Below are 19,112 nucleotides of genomic sequence, written 5' to 3'. Positions count from 1 at the left end.
ACTTTGCTCTTCTTTATTTTGGGGATTAATCTCAGGGCCTTATACAATGCTAGGGAATCATTCTACCACTGAACTCAATCATCAACCCCAAAGTTTTAAAAGCTTTAAACATAAATTTGGGGAGCTATCATACGGGAACTGTTTGCATGTGTAATCAAACTAGACTCAGCAATTTAGATTTATATTTGTGTTTCATTTTCTGCAAAGTATCAGTGAGATGTTTTCAGACACATCCAAAGGGAAGTTGAGGGACGAAGGTGGGGAGAACAGCCACATGCTAGAACAAGTGCCGCAAGGTGTTGATGGTAGACTCTTGTTGATGGCAAGTGTATGGGTGTCTGTTAGAAAGTTTTTTGATAAGCAGCGGCGGTGGCGCAAACCTTTAATTGGGAGGCAGAGCAGGTGGATTTATGTGAGTTTGAGGCCAGCCTAGTCTACAGAGTGGGTTCCAGGACAGCCAGGGCTTCACAGCAAAACCCTGTCTTGAGAAAAAAGAGAAAAAGAAAAGAAGAGAAAGAGAAGAAAGTTCTTTGATGTGTGGTAGAAATTTTTAAAAATAAAGAGACGCCAGATTTTCTCTGAAGTGCAGGACTCTGACGTCAATGCTTGCTGTCTGAATTCTAAAGAGGAGAAAGTTGCCTTCCCTTGTGCTGTTGATAACTGCGCCTCGGGAAAGGCGGCTTCAGGGAGAAGAGACATACATTTGAATTCTGTTCCCTTTGGTTAACACTTCTGTCTAAAGATAGACGGGCAGCCTGTTTGGAGTTTCTGTGTCTAGAAAACGCAGTTGCCTCGCTCTGAACTGCCCGCCTCTGGTGCTCTCCTCTGCGGGCGGCTACATTTGCTGCCTCCGTGTTAATTATGCACCATTATTGATTGTAGCGCTCTCACGCTGGAGGACGAGAAGCGGATGCTGGCCCACTTGATCAATGGATTTATAAAAATGGTAAGTTTGTGGGAAAGAAGTTTCAGTGCACTTGGAAACATGATGTCATTGTTTATCCCCTCTCCACTGAGAGTGGCTCACGTTGTATTCCCCAGTGCTTTTCATTTTTACTGAGATAAGATGGAATTAGAAATTTCTTACGTTTGTCAAGACTCCCTTGGGGACAGAGCAAGCCAAGAGAAGCTGACTGTGGGAAAAGTCAGAGGGGGAGGGGTGGGACAGGGAAAATGCAGTTGAAAACTCCTGGGTAGTGGCTGGGCTTGGGGTCTTCTCTGCTGCCAAGATCTCCCATCTATGTCACCATGGTCCCACCTTCTTCCCATTGCCCTCTGTCCTGAGCAGGCTTACCTCTGACCCTGTGGTCTATCAAGATGGACTCCCACAGCTTCTGGGGTGGGAGCTCTTTGGATTAACTTGTGTGTTAGTTACATTTCTCACATCTGTATTCAAATACTTGACAAAAGCAACATACGCGAGGAAGGGTTTGTTTGGGCTCACAGTTTGAGAGCACAGTCCTTCATGGTGGGGGTAGGGGTGGTGATGTCACCAAGGTAGGACCTTGAGGCCACAAGTCACTTTGTGTCCACAGTCAAATGGGGGTTGGGGGGGTTCCCTTGTGTTTGGTATGCTTTCTCCTTTTTCTGTAGTCCGGACCACAGCCCACAGAATGGTACCACCTAAATTTAGGGTGGACCTTTTCATCTTAATTTACTCAGTCTAGATAATCCTTGGTAAACATGCCCAGAGGCCATTTCAGTGTAGACTCTGTGAAGGTGACAATCATGACTGACCAGACAACTTGGGGGGCCTGAGAGACCTGTGTGACCCAAACATGAAGATCAAGAATGGAGAGCCAGGGTCCTGGAGCAGCCCTCATGTGGATTGTCCGGTGGTGGCAAAACCTGAGCCTGGGCAGAATGCCCTGGGCACATCCACGCCCATCCCATCATTTGCTGCTGCTTGGCAGTTAACCTCAAGTGTGGTGGCAGAGAATAGCGCTTTCTTTGGTTTTTAATTTATTTTTCATTTCTTATTTGATGGTTTTATACAAATAAACAATTGTATTTTGTTCATATCACCCCATTTACCCTCCCCCCCCACCTCTGCACCTTTTCCCTTCAAGTCTGCCTCTTGCTTTCATGTCTCTTTTATTCCATTTGTGTGGTGTGTGTGTGTGTGTGTGTGTGTGTGTGTGTGTGAGAGAGAGAGAGAGAGAGAGAGAGAGAGAGAGAGAGAGAGAGAGAGAGAGAGACCTGCTGAGTGTCTAAGTGTTACTTGCATGAGCGCGGGTGTAGACTTACTGGAACACAGGCATCTTACTGCGGACATTGACTCTCCCTCTCCCGCCACCATCACTGTCTTGATTTCTTAGTTTTACGTCTGTGGGTTGGCTGGCTATCCAGGCTTGTTCAATGGATGCCAGCTCAAATGGCCCAATGGAGTATCCATACTGCGTACCTCCCCAAGCTGCTGCCGGGTAGCTCCACTATCTTCCAGATGCCTCCTTCCTGTCCACTCATGCCTTGTCGTCTAGCTGTCTCACATGGTGCTGTCCTTCATGAAGGAACACTATGGAAGTTCAGGGCTTTGGAAAGCCAAGCCTTAGATATGCAGTGACCCTCAGCTCTATTCTGTTGAGTTCCGTTGGTCAAAATGAGGCAGGGGTCATCTGTGAGGGAGAGGAGGTGAAGAGAGCGCATGTCCTGCCGGGAGGAGACCTCACAACAGAAGGCTTGCTTCAGTCTCTTATGGAAAAATCCTGCCATGTGGTGTTCGAGGTCACCTTTGCCTTAATTCTGGGTGGCCCTGGGCTGGCCTGGAACTTCTGAACTGAAGCAGTCCCCCTGCCTCAGTGGCTAGGATGAGAAGTGCACATCACACATCTGGCTTGGAATCCTCTACTTTAATAAAACATCAGAATCCAAACTGACAGAGGTAAAAATGTTGAGGTCCGCTGATAACATCTGTAAAATGGTGGCCTGTCCAAGCAAGGACATTGATGGGTGCCATCAATTCTGATGGAAATTCACAATCAGCCTCTCTGTTCCCAGGTAGGAAATGGATGTGGCGACTTTAGAGTTCCTCTCCTTTGTCCTTGGCTTACACAGCGGGCTCATCAGGAGCAATGTATTTTTTCCAGCCTCTGTCTGAATGTCACTGGGTCTCGGGTGTTAGCCTCACACCTACAATGGGAACAGAAAGCTCTGTGCAAACTGATCTGCGGAGCAGTGAACTCTTTCCTGCTGTCCAGCTTTTCATAAAGACAAGGAAAGAGGCGCCAAGGGGTTAAGGCGGAGACACGTCCTCTGGCTGCTGAGGTCAGGTCCCCATCAAGAAACAGTAGGGTGTGGCCCGTATTAGGGAAGCCCTTGTGACAATTTATGTTTGGTGAAAGGCCACAGCTTAGAAGTGAAATTCCATGATTTCCTTTCCTTACTAGTCTGGAAAAATTCTATTTTTGCCCTGCTCCTATTTTGTGGCCTTGGACTTGTTGCTCTTGTCACAGAGCTGGGCTTCTCAGCGGGGTCTTTGAGTTCTACTTGGACTGAAGTGATACGAGACCTTTGTAGTCAGGGAGAGAGGGGGGAATGTGTGTGTGTGCATGAATGTGTGTGTGTGTGCATGAATGTGTGGGTGTGCACAACATTTATACACATGTGTTTGTCTTTCCACTAATAACAACACTGTGCCTTTTCACATCTCTCTTTGATTCTAGGTCTCCTTCGGCCGTGATTTTGAACAGCAGCTCAGCTTTTATGTTGAGTCCAGGTCGATGTTTTGCAACCTGGAACCTGTTCTTGTGCAGCTGATCCATGTAAGCATTCGTGTCGTAGGTTCTTTCAGTGAGTGTTGATTGCTTATCAATATGCTAGGCTCAATCTGTTCCTTTAGTTATTTGAGACTAGGTCTCATGTAGTCCAGGCTGGCCCCACTATGTAGCTGAGTCTGGCTTTCAACTCCTGATCCTCCTACCTCTACAGCTCCCCCGCCTTACCCCCAAGGCTGGGGTCAAGTAGATTGCAGTCGGATTCTTCAGGCACGCTCCTGCTGCTTTCCTTGTGAGCTGCAAACATGGCTCTCCGGAGACTCACCAGATCCACAGCTATGCTTATGTCTTTGATGCTCTTTGTCATATTTTCTTTCTTTTTGTTTCATTGATTTTTTTTCTTCTTGAATAAGATTCCTGTCCCGCTTCTCAGAAATTTGCTTGTTCTTATTTCTGCATGGTAGTGGCAAGACTGAAGTGGTCTGTCTGCACTGCACTCCACTGATGGGCAGGGGACCTTAGGCCCTGTCTAACCTGAGGTTTGCTGCTTTCCGTAGACTTGCTGACCCTGAGTCAAAAGGCATTAGTAACAGCTCTGCTTATTATTAAACAGCCAACAGCTTGAAAAATAACAGAAAAAGTAAAATAATATATATATGTATAAAAATCAAAAGAAAAACATTTTTATTTCATTCTTTAAAAACAGTTCCTAAATAACATAGTTACAGACTGGGTGTGGAGCACAGTGCCAGGGTCTAGCATTTGTGAGGCTCTGGGTTCTAGTCCTATATCCAGCAAAACAGATAGAAAGTGTGCCGCTTGTGTAGCTGTAATCCCTTCCTGATGAGGTGTGTGCATGCTTGTCAGACCACTGACCACTGCCCTTATTTTCTGTTCCTCATCAGTACCCCCCCCCCGCCCCAACTCTTTATCACTGTAGAGTGTGGCTAGAAGGGATGTCATCCGGTGCAGCCACACCCTATGTCACACCAACACAGGGTCTGACAATTGCTGTTTCTTAAAATCTGCCCTTGAGTGCAGCACCCCGAGGATGCCATGGTGTACAGTTTGGGAACCAAAACTTTCATTAGTCTCTTTAATATCTTTCTATCTATTGAAAAACAGCACTTTCTTGTACTTATTCTCCCCCACCCAGTATGTTATTTTGCAGAAATCATTCTAAGCCCTAAATCTAGAGGCTTTATAAAATGGGGTTAGTCATGGTGCCCACACACAGGGCTGCAAGGATCAGATGAGCGGGTAGTTGTGTCAGCTGGATAACGTGGCCGTGGTTGCTGCTGTTAGGAGTGGCTGCATCGCTCAGTCTAGTCTTAGATTTGGAAGTTTCCCTGAGATCGTGTGCTTGGAATGTGGAACTTGTGGAAATGGGGTAAACAAACCCTGGTTATTCATTAACCCAGAAGAATGTTAATTTGTTCTGCTCATTGGTAGATATGACCAACACAGCGAGTGCCTATGTTCTGCTATCTTGGAGATATTTACTCAAGCCTAACCTGCCTGTTGATCTTAGTATTTAAGCATAAGGGGCCAGCTGGTTAGTCTTAGTCCCTGTTTGCGTGTTTGCTTTGCTGTCGTCTGAGGAGCCCGCATCCTAACCTCTGGAAGATGTGACTTTGGGTCATGATCATTTCATCACCATTTCTGTTTTGTTTCTTCACAAATGTAGAGTGTGAACCGGCTGGCAATGGAAACAAGAAAAGTCATGAAGGGGAACCACTCCAGAAAGACGGCTGCGTTTGTCCGGGTGTGTTCTAAAGATAAGGGCTTCAGACACTGAGCTGCAGAGGCTTCTGAGTTTGCACACTGCTAAATGGCTGTTCCCAGGGAAAGCTAAGTGTGTCATGAGAAGGATGGCTTAGTGTTTGATTTTCAAGATTTGTTTTTCCCTAGGAATCAGTGAGCTAAACAGTGTCTGTATTGTTTTCAGAAGAAATGTACAAGAAGCCTAAATTTCTGTATAAATCACACATCTCCAATCTCCAGATTGAAAACATTCCAAAATTGATAAACCTGGACAGCTCCATGATATGGCTGTGTTTTGTGTATAAGGTTATTGAAAATGCTGGGTCTAAAAGCCCATAGGGGACATTATAGAATTCTGTGTTTTCACTTGGGTCCCCTCCGCAGCATACCTCACTGTGTATTATATACATAAGTAATCCAAAATCCCAAACTCTCTGAAACCAGAAACACCTCAGATAAGGGTCACTCATCTCCATGTGTTCTGAGGTGGCTGAGAGAGGCATTTGTATTTCTGTGTGCCAGCTGCCTTCCCTTGAATTTTCTCTAACATGTTAATATAATATCTTTCTCTAGCAACATCATTTTCACATAATATCTTCATGCCCGTAAATGGAAGACCTAGTATAACTTTTGCCCTTGGTCAGGGTTATATCCAAGTCAAAGTTGGATCCAAATGTCAGATTCTTGAGTTGACGCTCCAAATCACAGTAGAGTGCCCGTATCTTTTAAAATGAAGCCATGCCCGAGAGATCATACTGAAAGGCAGGCATCCACCTCTGTCCCTTGACCTCCTGCCTCTGTCTTTGGGTCAGACCTTAGCTGACATTTTAGCCTCCCTGGCTTAGCTGCTTATTACCTCCATACTCCTGGGCCGTCAGTCTCTCCATCACCCGCACAGAGGTGTTATCTATGCATAAGTGCAGTGAGCGGGGAAGAGCTATTTTTCAAACTCTCTGCTTTGCCTCTTTCTCCTTCCCCAACTTCCCAGGGCTCATCAGAATTGGAATTGATGGTGTGTTTGTGCGTGCATGTTGGGGGGAAACAATGAGTAAGCGTTATGTGTCTCCTTGGAAACACATGCTGGGTGAACATGGGCATATTGACTGACCATCTGCATCCCCCTTCTCTCTAGGCCTGCGTTGCCTACTGCTTCATCACCATTCCATCCCTGGTGGGCATCTTCACCCGCCTCAACCTCTACCTGCATTCTGGTCAGGTTGCCTTGGCCAACCAGTGCCTCTCCCAAGGTAAGCCTGCTTGTCTCTCTAGCCTTGATGCTCCCTTGTGACTGAAGAAGTCTGACTCAACCACATGTATCTGTATGTGTGTACTGAGAGATGACACCTTTAAGGGGGAAAGAAAGCAGCAATCAGGGAATATTTTTTTTCTTTCAGTTTATTTATGTGATGGATTACATTGTCAGAGAATATTTTTATTCGTTTTTTTTCCCTTGGTTTTTCGAGACAGGGTTTCTCTGTGTAATAGTCCTAGCTGTCCGGAATTTGCTTTGTAGACCAAGTTGGCCTCAAACTCACCAGAGATCTGCCTGCTTCTGCATCTTAACTACTGGGATTAATTTCGTGTGCTTCCACTGCCTGGCTTAGTGAATAGTTGTAAGTGTTTCTGTAGCAGGAAACATGGAGTCAGGCCACCCAGAGACAGGTGGAGGAGCGAGAGATTTTTCTGCCGTGCCCTTCTCCAGTGCATTTCAGGACCGGTCTGGCAGCCAAACATCTTGGGCTAGGGTGCCAACCGGGCCTGAGAAGTGAGGTTGCTTGGCCACAGCAGGTTCCGGGTTGTTTTTCATTCTTTCTGTTTGTGGAATCTAATCTTTGGATAGCAAATACCCTGCTGTTGGGGGTGACAACTCCACTCTCTCTGTGTAGTTTACCTGAGAGGCTTCTTCTAAGTATCGGAGAGTGCTGGGGAGGAGAGACAGAGAAGGGAGGGGTGTAAGCTCAGCCCTGGTTCCTGAGCATGGATGGAAACAGTACCGCTATGTTAGAACTCCAGGCTGCTGGGCCTTCACCCTGACTTTAAGCAACTGCTGGGCACAGCAGTGTGGTGTCTGCTTCATGTTTAAAAATTCATCTGATGATTTTTGCTCGAGTCTAAATGCAATCACACTAAACCTTAAAAGCCCATCACTGTCATTCTGAAAGCCACATGGAGCAGTTACTGGCCAAATAAATAATACAGTCAATTACTGAGAAGGAGTGAGCTAAATATGAAGCTCATGGGAGCCGGTTGCTTTTGTTTGTGTCCCCGAACATCCTCCCATCTGGGCTGGCTCTAAAGCGTCACCCTTCCAGTTCATCTCTGGCTTGCCTTCATCCTGCTTTGATTATGTCTCCATTTTTAGGCTCTTTGTCTACCAGGGCTGAGTCCAGAGTCTTGAACCCCCTGCAGGCCAGCTCAGGATGCTAGAAAAGGCTTAGTTCCATCTGTTTGTGCGCAAGAGTTCCCACACGTAGCTAGGATCATGCTGGCATTTACTGCAGATATTCTTGCCTGTTGTCTTGGGAGCGCTAAGAAGCCACAAAAGCCTTGTACGTCAGTGTTTTCCACCTAGAGATGGCCCAGAATTGCCCGGCTGCCTTTTCTTTGAGTCCCCACTCCAGATAGCTTCTTGTCCTTGCTTGTCAGTGGCTCAGAAGAATGTGTGTTTTTCTAAGGAGGACATGGGAAGGGAAGCGAGAAGGAGCACTCAGCCTTCCAGTGGAGTGAAGAGTCTGGAGAAGTGGGATTAATTGCCTATGTTCAGCCACCAGCAGGGTGTGCTGAGGCCCTGGTTGATGGTGGCTTTCAAGTTTCCAGAATACAGTGGGGCTGCCCCTGCTTCTGCCACTTAGGGAAATAGATGCCCTCGGATAAGTTGGCCTCTTCGTGCTCCAGTTTATCCATGTGCAAAGCAGAGGTGATCGCAGGGTTAGATCTGAGTTGAGAATGAATGCAGTCACGCCCAAGAGCACTGGACCACTGATAGAGAGTAACTACAGAGCTGGAGTCAGCTCTGCTGTCTACAACCACGGTGTGACATTGGCAGCACTTCTTTGGCGGTTTTGAGAGACAAACTCTGGGTGTCTGTGCCTTCCTCTCTTTCTCCCCCTTTCCTCTTTCTTCCTCCTCCTTGTCTGTCTCCCTCTCTGTGTCAGCCATCTTGGCTATGGAGCCCTCCCTGGCTGGCCTCAAGCTCTGGATTCTCCCGCCTCAGCCTCCAAAGTGCTGGCATCCTAGGCCTGCGCCTCCACACCCAACCTTTCAGATTGCTTTCTCACCTGCAAAACCTCGAGTCTGCGGGAAAGCCAATTTCAAGACTAATTGGCTGAATTGGGCTGCGAATCCGGAATGTGCAATTCTCTGCAGCAGAGGCCTAGGGCAGCGAGCAGAGCGGTCTGCTGTCATCTTTACTGACAATGTCTCTCCTTCTCTGAGCTCGCTGCCTTTCTTGCAGTTTTATTTCTATTTTCCTGTGTTCCTGAGAAGGCCTTCATCTGTACAATGAAGCATGTTCCTATCAGCCTCCTGTCTCCTCCCCTCAGTCCCTCTCTGCCTCCCTCAACATGTCCCTCTTCCAGTTTCATGTCTGTTTTTGATAGCCCACCGAGTCCAGTTGGTGTTGCCCATGTGTGCATGGGTGTGGGGACATCCACTGGAGCGTGGGAAACCTCATGCCACATCTGGAAGATGGTGTTTCACAGCACGCCTCTCAATGCATTTGTTTGTCTGTTTGCTCGTTTGTTTGTTTGTCGAGACAGGGTTTCTCTGTAGCTTTGGAGCCTGTCCTGGAACTCGCTCTATAGACCAGGCTGGCCTCGAACTCACAGGTCTCTGCCTCCTGAGTGCTGGGATTAAAGGCGTGCACCACCAACTTCTGGCAATTTTTAAAAAATTTTTTGTATATTTTAAACCTAGTGTCCCCTATTTTTTCCTTTTTTATGCATTTTATCAGTTGTTTGAGAATTTGATACAATGTATTGTGATTATATCCACACCCCTCACCCAACACCTCACAGATGCACCCCATCGCACCCAGCTAACTTTGTGCCCTCCTGTTTCTTGTTGTTTTATTAAAGCTATCAAGTCCAATCTGTGCTGCCAGTACACTCTTGGATCATAGCCATCCCCTGAGTGTGGCTGACCTTCTGCGTTTATTTCACTCCCTCCCACAAGGCTCAGGGATCACTGTGGAACAGAGGGCAGAGTGTGAGAAATAGTGTAAGTCAGAGGAAGGACGACTACAAGGACATTGTTTTCCAGACACACAGGGCAGTCGTACATAGAAGTTCATAGTGTTTCCGACGACAGCATTCACTACACCTACCTGTGCCCAAGCCGGACAAAAACTCTGCATAGCGAAGGAGGCTTGAAGTGTCAGCCTGGGAGCTGTTGGCTGAGAGCAGCTGGGAGAGAGAGAAGCAGTCTTCTTCCATTCTTCCCACCTCCTTTTCATCAGTGTTCCCTGGGCCTCAGTGGGGGCTGTGGCAGTGGGGTTGAGGTGCTGATGTAGACGTCCTGTTTAGGGCTGAGCACCCAGTGTCCTATTCTCTGCTTCTCTGCATTGACTGCTGCTCACTGGAGGAAGGGAGCTTCTCTGGCCAAGGCTGAGAGCAGCTCGGGTCTGTGGGTGTAAACATGAATATTTATAAGACAATTTGACCGCATGATGGGTTAGGAAAATAACAATAGCGGGCTCTACATTAGGGCCTGAGACGCCCCAGCCATGGGCTTTTGACCACAAAAGCTAAAAGTGTGGGTATGGCAGAGGAGACCATTTATGCTCTGTTGCTGGGTGTGTAGCTGGGTGTGTTACTTGGGAAATCAGTCTGGAGGGTTCTCACGAATCTAAAGATAGAACTGCCGAGTGACCCAGCAGTACCACTCTGGTTGTACAGCCTACACAGAGGAACTTGCACACCCACGTTCCCTGTGACCTCGCTCTGTGGTTTTGATTTGACGGGCAGAGTGAGGATAGTGGCTTCAGATAACTGAAGCCCACAGTTAGTAAACTAAGTTCAAGATAGCGCATTTTGAAAAAAAAAAAAAAAAAAGAATTTCAGCTGGGTGGTGATAGTGCATTCCTTTAAAACCAGTACTTGGGTGGCAGAGACAGGTGGATCTCTGTGAGTTTGAGGCCAGCCTGGTCTACAGAGTGAGTTCCAGGACAGATTCCAAAGCTACAGAGAAACCCTGTTTTGAGAAACCAAAGGAGGGAAAAAGGAAAAGAAGAATTTCAATGAAATCACCTTGCATGGATGGGCAATACTACTCCCAGATTTGTATCATTTAATGAAAACTGCAGTGCAGGGCATGGATACCTCCCTGGGAGTTACTGTTTCGGGAGGCCCCAGAGGTCTCCCCTTGGATACCCATCATAACTTCATGGAAAGACTTCTGCTGAAGACACCTCACACTTTGGCTGTAGAGCACAAAGAAACCAGTCTCAAGCTGATCTGGAGACAGCCTCTTTGCTGGCTAGCTTCCATAGTGACAGAAGGTTCTGTGTAGCTGCTGTAGGAGGAAAGACCTCATGTCCTAGCTAGCACCGCACTGTGAACGCTGCAGTACTGACTTGCAGAGAAAGGTGCCCCTGGTGCAATAGTGGCATGACCATTAAGGGTGTCCTCGGGGACCTGCTCCACAGAAGGACATTTCATTCCTGCTCTTAGAATTCTGGCTGTTTTCTTTTTCCTCTAACATTTTTATGAGTTAAATTTGTTCTTTGGCAATTTTATACACTACATAATGTGTTCTGTTTTCTTTCACCCCACCCTATCTTATCTCCCTTCTTTTAAGCTTTCGTTTTTTTTTTCAGTGTACTTTTTAAACATTTCTGTGCTAGAGCACAGTTCACATGCTGTCTCAGGAAAGCCTCGTCAGCCCCCACCAACCCCAGACAGACAAGAGCAGGCCAGTTCAGTCGTCAAGGCTTTCCCTTGCTTTCATTGCTTCCTCATATCATTATGAACTAGTAAATAGGTCATTGCTGCCCAGCCTTCCCCCTCTTCCTCAAGATAACCAAGCCCAGAGACCTTCCTTTCCGTTTGCTGTGATGGCAGGGCTCCTGGCATTGTCTACATCATGCATGTTCTGTAGGTGCTTCACAAGCAAGTGGTAACTGCGTGATAACAGTAGTTGATAATTTTCTTTTTATTTTTTTTTTCTTTATTTTTGGGGAGAGTGGTGAGACAGGGTTTCTCTGTGTAGTCCTGGCTATCCTAGAACTTGCTATGCAGACCAGGCTGGCCTCAAACTCAGAGACCCACCTGCCTCTGCCTCCTGAGTGCTGAGATTAAAGGTATGTACAACCAACACACAGCGATTCTTTTTTTTATTAGTTTATTAAAAACAAACAAACAAACAGTGAAACAGCTTACCTGAGCTAATGGGAGCCCACCAACCTCAGCCTGACAGCGAGGGAACCAGCATAGGAGCAAACTGGGCCCTCTGAATGTGCGTGACAGTTGTATGGCTGGGGCAGACTGTGGAGTCACTGGCCGTGAGACCAGAGTTTATCACTAGTACTTGTACTGACTTTTTTTTTTTTTTTTTTTTTTTTTGGTTTATCGAGACAGGGTTTCTCTGTAGCTTTGGTGCCCGTCCAGGAACTAGCTCTTGTAGACCAGGCTGGCCTCAAACTCCCAGAGATCCGCCTGCCTCTGCCTCCTGAGTGCTGGGATTAAAGGCGTGCACCACCACCTCCCGGCCTTTGAAATGGCTTTTTGAAACCCATTCTCTTTGGAAGGATACCTTGCTCAGCCTAGATATAGTGGGGAGGGCCTTGGTCCTGCCTCAAAGCAATGGGCAATTCTTTTTTATTTATCTGTTCTTAACAACAGGAACCTAGAATCCTCCACTGGTCTTATACTCATTTTGTAGTTGAGGATGACCTTGAACTTCTGATCCTCCTGCCTTCTCAATGCTGAGATCATAGGCTTAGGCCACTACACCCGGTTCATGGGTGCTGGGGGTTGAGCTCCTGACTTTGTGTATGCCTGGCCATCACTCTGCCAACTGAACTGCATCCCCATGTAGTGATGTCCCCAATAGTAGTGATGGAAGTGCCAGGCATAATAGTCCATGCCTGTGACCCCAGCACTTTGGAAGCTGAGGCATGAGAATCCTAGTTCCAGGCTAGCCTGGCCTACGGAATAAGCCCCCCCCCCTTGCCTTGAGAAGCAAACAGTAAAGACAAATGGACTCAGATGTCTCAGAGTGAGGACGTAAGTAGTACGCAGAGGCATCTGTGAGGAAGACAGCCCCACCAGAGCCGTCTGTGGGTGGATTGACTTTATATTTCCAGTAGGAGAAAGCGCAGTGGGTGCTAGCATGTGCTTAGACCTCAGGGCACATTGGTTGGAGCTGCTGTGTGGGTCAGCATGAGGAGCCTGGGGAGTCACAGAGCAGGCGCTGCTGCAGGTCCACTGATGGGATTCGGTGGCTTCTGTCACCATGGCAGGTGGCAGCTGAAGAAGCAGCAGGGCACAGCGATAGGTGTGAAGAGGGCTTTGGCATTTCCCCTTTCTAGAAGGTGAGAAGCATCTTTTGAAGGAGAAAACTGGTTCCTGTCACTCACCAGGCTCTCAGCATCTGTGTGGAAGGCCACAGTTGTGACTCTCATGAGCAAAGCATCATCCGAGTACAGCAGATGTGTGTGACTGTGTCCCCAACCTCGAGGCCTCTTTGGCCAGTTATTACAGTGGGAACAGCTCACAGGTGAGCGGTGGTGGTAAACCCCTGTTCGTGTCTGAGCAGACAGAACTTTTCTGCCTCGGGGAGTAAGGTGACCAGGGATGAATGACAGTTGCTGATGGAACCTCAAGAAAGAGGCAGAAGTGAGTCTCTCCACCCCAGCTGTGGCTTCCTTCCTTGAGCAGGCATTTCTTGTTCATTTTTTATATGCAGAACGTCAAACTAGAAGCAAGAATGCATGCGGAGCCCCTGCGTTAGCCAGGGAGAGCCCGTCTGTTGACCTTGTGCATTGGACAGCATGTGACAGTGTCTTTCAGTGTGTGCATGTGTGGACTCTTAGAGCAGACAGGAATGAGCTGTCTTAAAAGAGCCAAAAAGCTTCTCAAAACAGATGGCATTGAGAACCTAGGAGGTGGGGTGGTCTGGATACCCACAGTGCACCTGAGGACATTCTAGAGGCTGGTGATGGCACAGGAAAGGGCTAGGGGCCAGGAAGCAGCAAGGACAGTCCAACGGGGTGAGGAGATGGAATTTAGAAGATAGATCGAGGCGAGGCGCCGAACCCCCAGCAAGCAGCTCACTTTGTTCTGTTCGTATTACTAGTGGGTTGCTTGCCTTCATTTGTAGGTGAAGAGAGTAAGGTTTGTAGTTTGCTGGTGGCATCCTGTCAGATGACCACACCTAACATGGCACCCTGTTGTTAGGACAGCCCCTTCATATCAGTATGTACTTTCTTTCCGAATCCCAGATTCATATGGTGCTAAACACCTGTTATTGTAGATCGACCATTTGAATCATTTGTGAAAAAAAATCTTTGTATGTGTGTATATATGGTGTATGTATGCATGTCTGCGTATGAGTTCGGGTGCATACCTGCCATGGTGGACTTATGGAGATCAGGGGACATTCTCATTTTGAAACGGTCTTTTGCCAACTAGCACCAGAACATGCTACCATGCTGGGCTTCACGTGGGGGCTAGGAATGTGAACTCAGACCTTCACACTACGTTAACAAGCCAAGCGCTTTACTCAAGGAGCCCATTTCCCAGGTCTGTTTGGGTTTTGTTGTTTGTTTGTTTATTTATTTGAGACCGAGTCTCAAGTAGTCTGGGGCTGACCTCAAACTTGATCTGTAGCCAAAGATGACCTTGAGCTCCAGATCCTCCTGCCTCCAGATCTCCCAAGTGCTGAGGCTGCAAGTGTGAGCTACCGTCCTGTGACTTCATAAACCTGTAAAAAACAATGAATCAGAATTGGGAATACTTAATCCCCAGTACTTAGGGGAAACTAGACTTGCTAGTCACAGACAGAATGCACAGCCTCCTGGGTATTTTGCAGGGAAGACAGAAAGTCACTACCCTTGCCCTGATCCACAAATTGTAGTGGCATTTCAATTGTATTTTAATAAATAAAGCTTGCCTGAAGATCTGAGAGTAAAACAGCCCCACAGGTCAGCCTTACAGACCAGGTAATGGTAACACACACCTTTAATCCCAGTAGCTAGACTAGTTTGCCATAGAAACACATGCCTTTAATCCCAATGGTGCATGCCTTTAATCAAAGTTCTAGAGAGGATTCTAAAACAGGTGGAAACAGCTCACAGTCTTATTCTGAGATTCCTGGAGGCAGGATCGCCATTCATACTCAGGTTGAGGTAAGAGTCAGTGGCTGTCTGCTTTACCTTTTGGATCTTCAGGTTGAACCCCAGTTTCTCTGAGTTTTTATTAATCGTGCTTCATTAAATAGGAGGTAACCTGTGAGCTGGGCAGCCTTGGCTCAGTGCAGAGCCCTGGGCACTCTGAGTTGAGCAGGAGAGAGCAGATATACACTGGGAACTTTGGTTTGGTGCTGATGAAATTGGAAATAATTTATATGTCTCCAGCGGACCTTCACATTAAATATTGATGTCCAGCATGAACGGAAAGGGCATGTTGCCGAATCTATGTGGCGAAGTCAAGGTTATATTAAGCTGTCATTGGTAACAATTAAGCCATAATGGATGTGCCACTTAATTGTCCCCAGGCGTTCGTACTTCTGTAAAGCTTGCTCCATTTTGGCATCATTGGAATAGTGGCCCTTATGTCCTCAGACATCACTGCTTTAAGAACAGTTTCTGTTACACAAGCACCGGTTGACAGTAACAGGATTAAACCTCGGTGGCCAGCTGGTCTCTGGACCATGCGGCCTTGCTAAAGTCATCTGCATGTCTTAGTTTCAATACATCAAGTTTTCAGGATCTGGTGTGTGTGTGCATGCATGAATGTATCTACACCTGTGTGTATTCCTGCACACTGAGTCGGAGGTCAATCTCAGGTTTTGTTCCTCAGGAGCCATCACCTTATTTTTGAGGCAGGGTCTCATTAACTTGGAACTTATGGCTTCTACTGAAATGACTGCAGTGAGCAGCAGGGATCATCTTCTGCCTCTCCAGCGTCGGGGTACAAGTGTCTGTTGCCACATCAGGTTTTCTCTATGGGTGCTGGGAACCTACCTCCAGTCCTTTGTGGGTGTGCACGGTGCTGGCTGAGCATCTCCACCCCACAGCCCATGCTGCTCTGTTTTATTTGCTGGCTTCCCCCTCGGTATTGATGCTCTCATTATATCTAAGCCAGGCAGAGAGGGGAAACACTGGAGACGACGAGAGGTGTGTTGCGGTGTCTGTGGACCTGGGGACGGTTAACTACTCTCAGTCAGAGCCCTGCTTTCATACAGTACTTTCAAGGGAGGGGGCCTTCAACCCCTTGGTCCCCTCTTATCAAGCTGTGCTGTCTTCATTCCTTGATCCTCTGGACTGGGCTGGTTTTCCAGCTGGGCTGGTGAGGAGAACACCTGGAAGCTTGGAAGTCTGGGAGTGAGTTAGATGCCTCTGAGCTATTGCTTGGTTGACAGTGTAAAGTCTCCCATCAGCCCTGACCAGTGCTTATGAAGGAGCAAACAGCTGGAGATGGGCCAGGCTAGCACTTCACTGCCGTCTCTCATGATCCATACAGAGTCTCGGGCTTCGCTGGCAACAGCAAAGGTGTTTGACAGGCTTCCATCACAGTCCTGTCTGAATTTATGTTGTCATGTCTGAAGGGTGTTCAGGGGGTGCACCTGGATCTTGTTAAAAATATAAGCCATCTGTGGTTTTCAATTTGAATGGTTTTGTTATAAAGGAGTTCAGAGTGCACATTTGAAGGAATTCTAGCAGTAGGACTGTATTAGGCTCCAGTAAGGCTGTAGCTCAGTGGTTGCAGCTTTTGTCTTGTGTACCTGAGGTTCTAGGTTCAATCCCTCGTACTGACAAAAAGAAAAAATTCCTATATTGTTCTCTGTATTCCCTCACCCCCTTCCTCCAAAAACTTGTTATTAAAAGGACTTTTTTTTTTCTCAGTTCTTTTCTTCAATATACGGTAGGCAGAGTTTCTCTGTTTTCTGGCAGCCACTCCCAAATAATCACTCAGAGACTTATTATTAAGTATAAATGCTCGGCCAATAGCTTAGGCTTGTCTTCAACCAGCTCTTGCAGCTTAAGTTAGCCTATTTCTATTAATCTATGTGCTGCCCTGAGACTTGATTACCTCACCTATGAACTTCCCCTGTTGCTCTTCAGGTTTGACTCTGCCCCCAAAATTCTGCCTAGCTATTGGCCAATCAGTTTTTTATTAACAATGAGAATAACACATTTTCACAGTGTACAGAAGGATTATTCCACAACAATATACCCATTAAAAATAACCTTTGCAGCCAAGCGGTGGTGGTGCATGCCTTTAATCCCAGCACTTGGGAGGCCCAGGCAGGCTAATCTTTATGAGTTCAAGGCCAGCCTGGTCTACAGAGTGAGCTAGGACAGGCTCCAAAGCTACACAGAGAAACCCTGTTTCAAAAAAACAAAACACCCCCCCCACACACACAAAATGAAAACAACAACAACCACAAAAACCATTGCAGGGCTGAGGATGTAACTTAGTTGGTAGAGTGATTGTCTAGCACTATATTGTCACTATATAAAAGTGGGCGTGGTGGCACATGCCAGTAATCCTGACACTCTGGAGGTAAAGACAGGGAGATCAGAAGTTCACTGTCATCTTTGGCTATACAGTAAGTCTTGGACTATCCTGGGCTACATGAGACCCTGCTTCCCCCCTACCCCAATTTTTTTTAAACCTATTCTTTTTGTGTTCTCTGCCCTTCTCTTTTTGTCTGCCTTCCTCTCACCGTCCATCTGTCTGTATTCTCATTTGACATGCAGTTCCCTCCTCAGAAAGGAAACAGAGTGGAGTCTTCTGTTGCTGTCCATAAGCCTTCCTGGCTCATCAGTAAATCTTGGCCAGCCGCCATCTGCCATCCCATGCAAACAGATCCACCTCACTGTAATGGCTGTAAAGGATCTGCTTCTCAGGTTTGGGAAGTGCTATAAATTATTTTCTCCAGATTGTCCCCTTCAGTCCTCCCCAATGTTCCTTTTATTGGAAAACATTTGGACTCTTTCCTCATTGTTGCTCTTGGCCTGCAGTGAGTATGCCTCCAGTCTTAATCTGAGCATCTTGAAGCTCTCTGAGAATTGTCCCATCTCTTAGAACATGGCATCCTGTTGTTCAGACAGACAGACTTGGGAGATGGGTGCAGAATGGAAAGGGACTCCTCAGGCAGACATACTCCAGGAAGGCCACTGCGTTACCCACTGAAGCCAGCAGGGGCCCTGGAGCAGCACGTGAAACCTTCCGCAGCCTTGGTAACCCTCATTGCAGTAGGGTTGTCTGGAGCCCTTGGACCCTGGAGCAGGTCTGTCTTCATGGGCAAGCTTTTCGGAGAGGACCTCTCTGGCACATGCACTTGCTCTGCAGTGCAGACCAGGGTCCTATTTAGTCCCCAAGAGTGTGGCGCCCTTGGCTTAGTGTGATTCTTCTCATCCCAAGACCTGGGGTGGCCTCCAGCAGGAACACCCCAGCAGGAACCTGGAATAATTGTTTTCTGAGACAGGTTCTCATTTATCACAGGCTGGCCTTGAACTCACCACGTAGCCAAGGAGGAACTGGGAAGGGAGCCATGAGTCAGGTGACAGGGGGTGGGAGCAGCAGCAAATGCCTGAAGACTGACTGTGGCCAGGTGCCATGCTGAGGTGCGGGGTGAGCCCCTTATGTTTTCTCCTTCTGGGTGGAGTTGTGGGGAGGACCCAGGGTCTTGTGTGCCCCAAACTGACCTCATACTTGGTATGTAGCCCTAAATGAACTATCTCCACCTCCTGGGTGCTAGAATTACAGGCATGTGCCACTACACCTGGTTTATGTGGTGCTGGGATTGGTGCGTGCTAGGCAAACACCCGGGCAACGGAGCCACAACCCAGCGCCAGGATAGCATTCTTTTTGAATGAAAATCCAATTCCTCCTCTTATCTGTTTAAGAATGTGCAGGCAGTTTCCTCTTGAAGACATCGTCTTCTGTGGCTTTTAATAGCTAGAGTAAGATGCTCTGATACCAACATCACCCAGGTACAGTGACTCACCTGAAATTCCCAGCAGCTGTGGAGGCTGAGACAGGAGGATGGCTTTCATTTAGGAGTTTGGTTACCGTTTGGTCAACATAGTGAAGACTCCCATCTGTGAGAAATTTTAAATGTTACCCTTTTGGGGGGCTTTGTTTTTAAAGAGGAAAAGTGATGTTGACAGGATCATTCAAACTCTGGGCTGAGGAAAACCTGTTTTCACTGGCGACCCCCTCCCCAGTTCTGTTTACTAAGCTGACATGGAGAAGTCTCCCAGACATTTTCTTGGGGTGTGCCTTCTGGGAAGTAAGAATTTGCCTTGGAACCGTGTGTGCCTATCCCTTAAATAACTGTTTGAGTTCCTGCATTAGAATAGGAACTGGGTGGGGTGAGTGACAGGAGCCAAGGGACAAAGCTGCTGCCACTTTAATGGGATATAATAATAGGCACAGTCTCTGGGCCACTGGTAACAAACACATA

The 19,112-nt window shown here is 47.3% G+C and overlaps 1 protein-coding gene across 1 annotated transcript in view; it reads left to right on the top strand.

The window, feature by feature from the left end:
- The window catches only part of Vps35l (VPS35 endosomal protein sorting factor like), a 105,749-nt gene that overhangs the window by 60,746 nt on the left and 25,891 nt on the right, over positions 1 to 19,112 (top strand). Inside the window, exons 23-26 of the mRNA XM_050143380.1 lie at positions 883 to 946; positions 3,663 to 3,761; positions 5,401 to 5,478; positions 6,610 to 6,724. Of these exons, the coding sequence (XP_049999337.1) occupies positions 883 to 946; positions 3,663 to 3,761; positions 5,401 to 5,478; positions 6,610 to 6,724 (356 nt within the window). The remainder of the gene's footprint in view (positions 1 to 882; positions 947 to 3,662; positions 3,762 to 5,400; positions 5,479 to 6,609; positions 6,725 to 19,112) is intronic.

This window comes from Alexandromys fortis, unplaced genomic scaffold, assembly GCF_014885135.2.
Source record: "Alexandromys fortis isolate MF-2015 unplaced genomic scaffold, M_Fortis_MF-2015_v1.1 scaffold_45, whole genome shotgun sequence".
Classification (NCBI taxonomy): domain Eukaryota; kingdom Metazoa; phylum Chordata; class Mammalia; order Rodentia; family Cricetidae; genus Alexandromys; species Alexandromys fortis.
The sequence above is the reverse complement of the archived record's forward strand: the minus strand, read 5'-3'. Positions and strand labels throughout refer to the sequence as shown.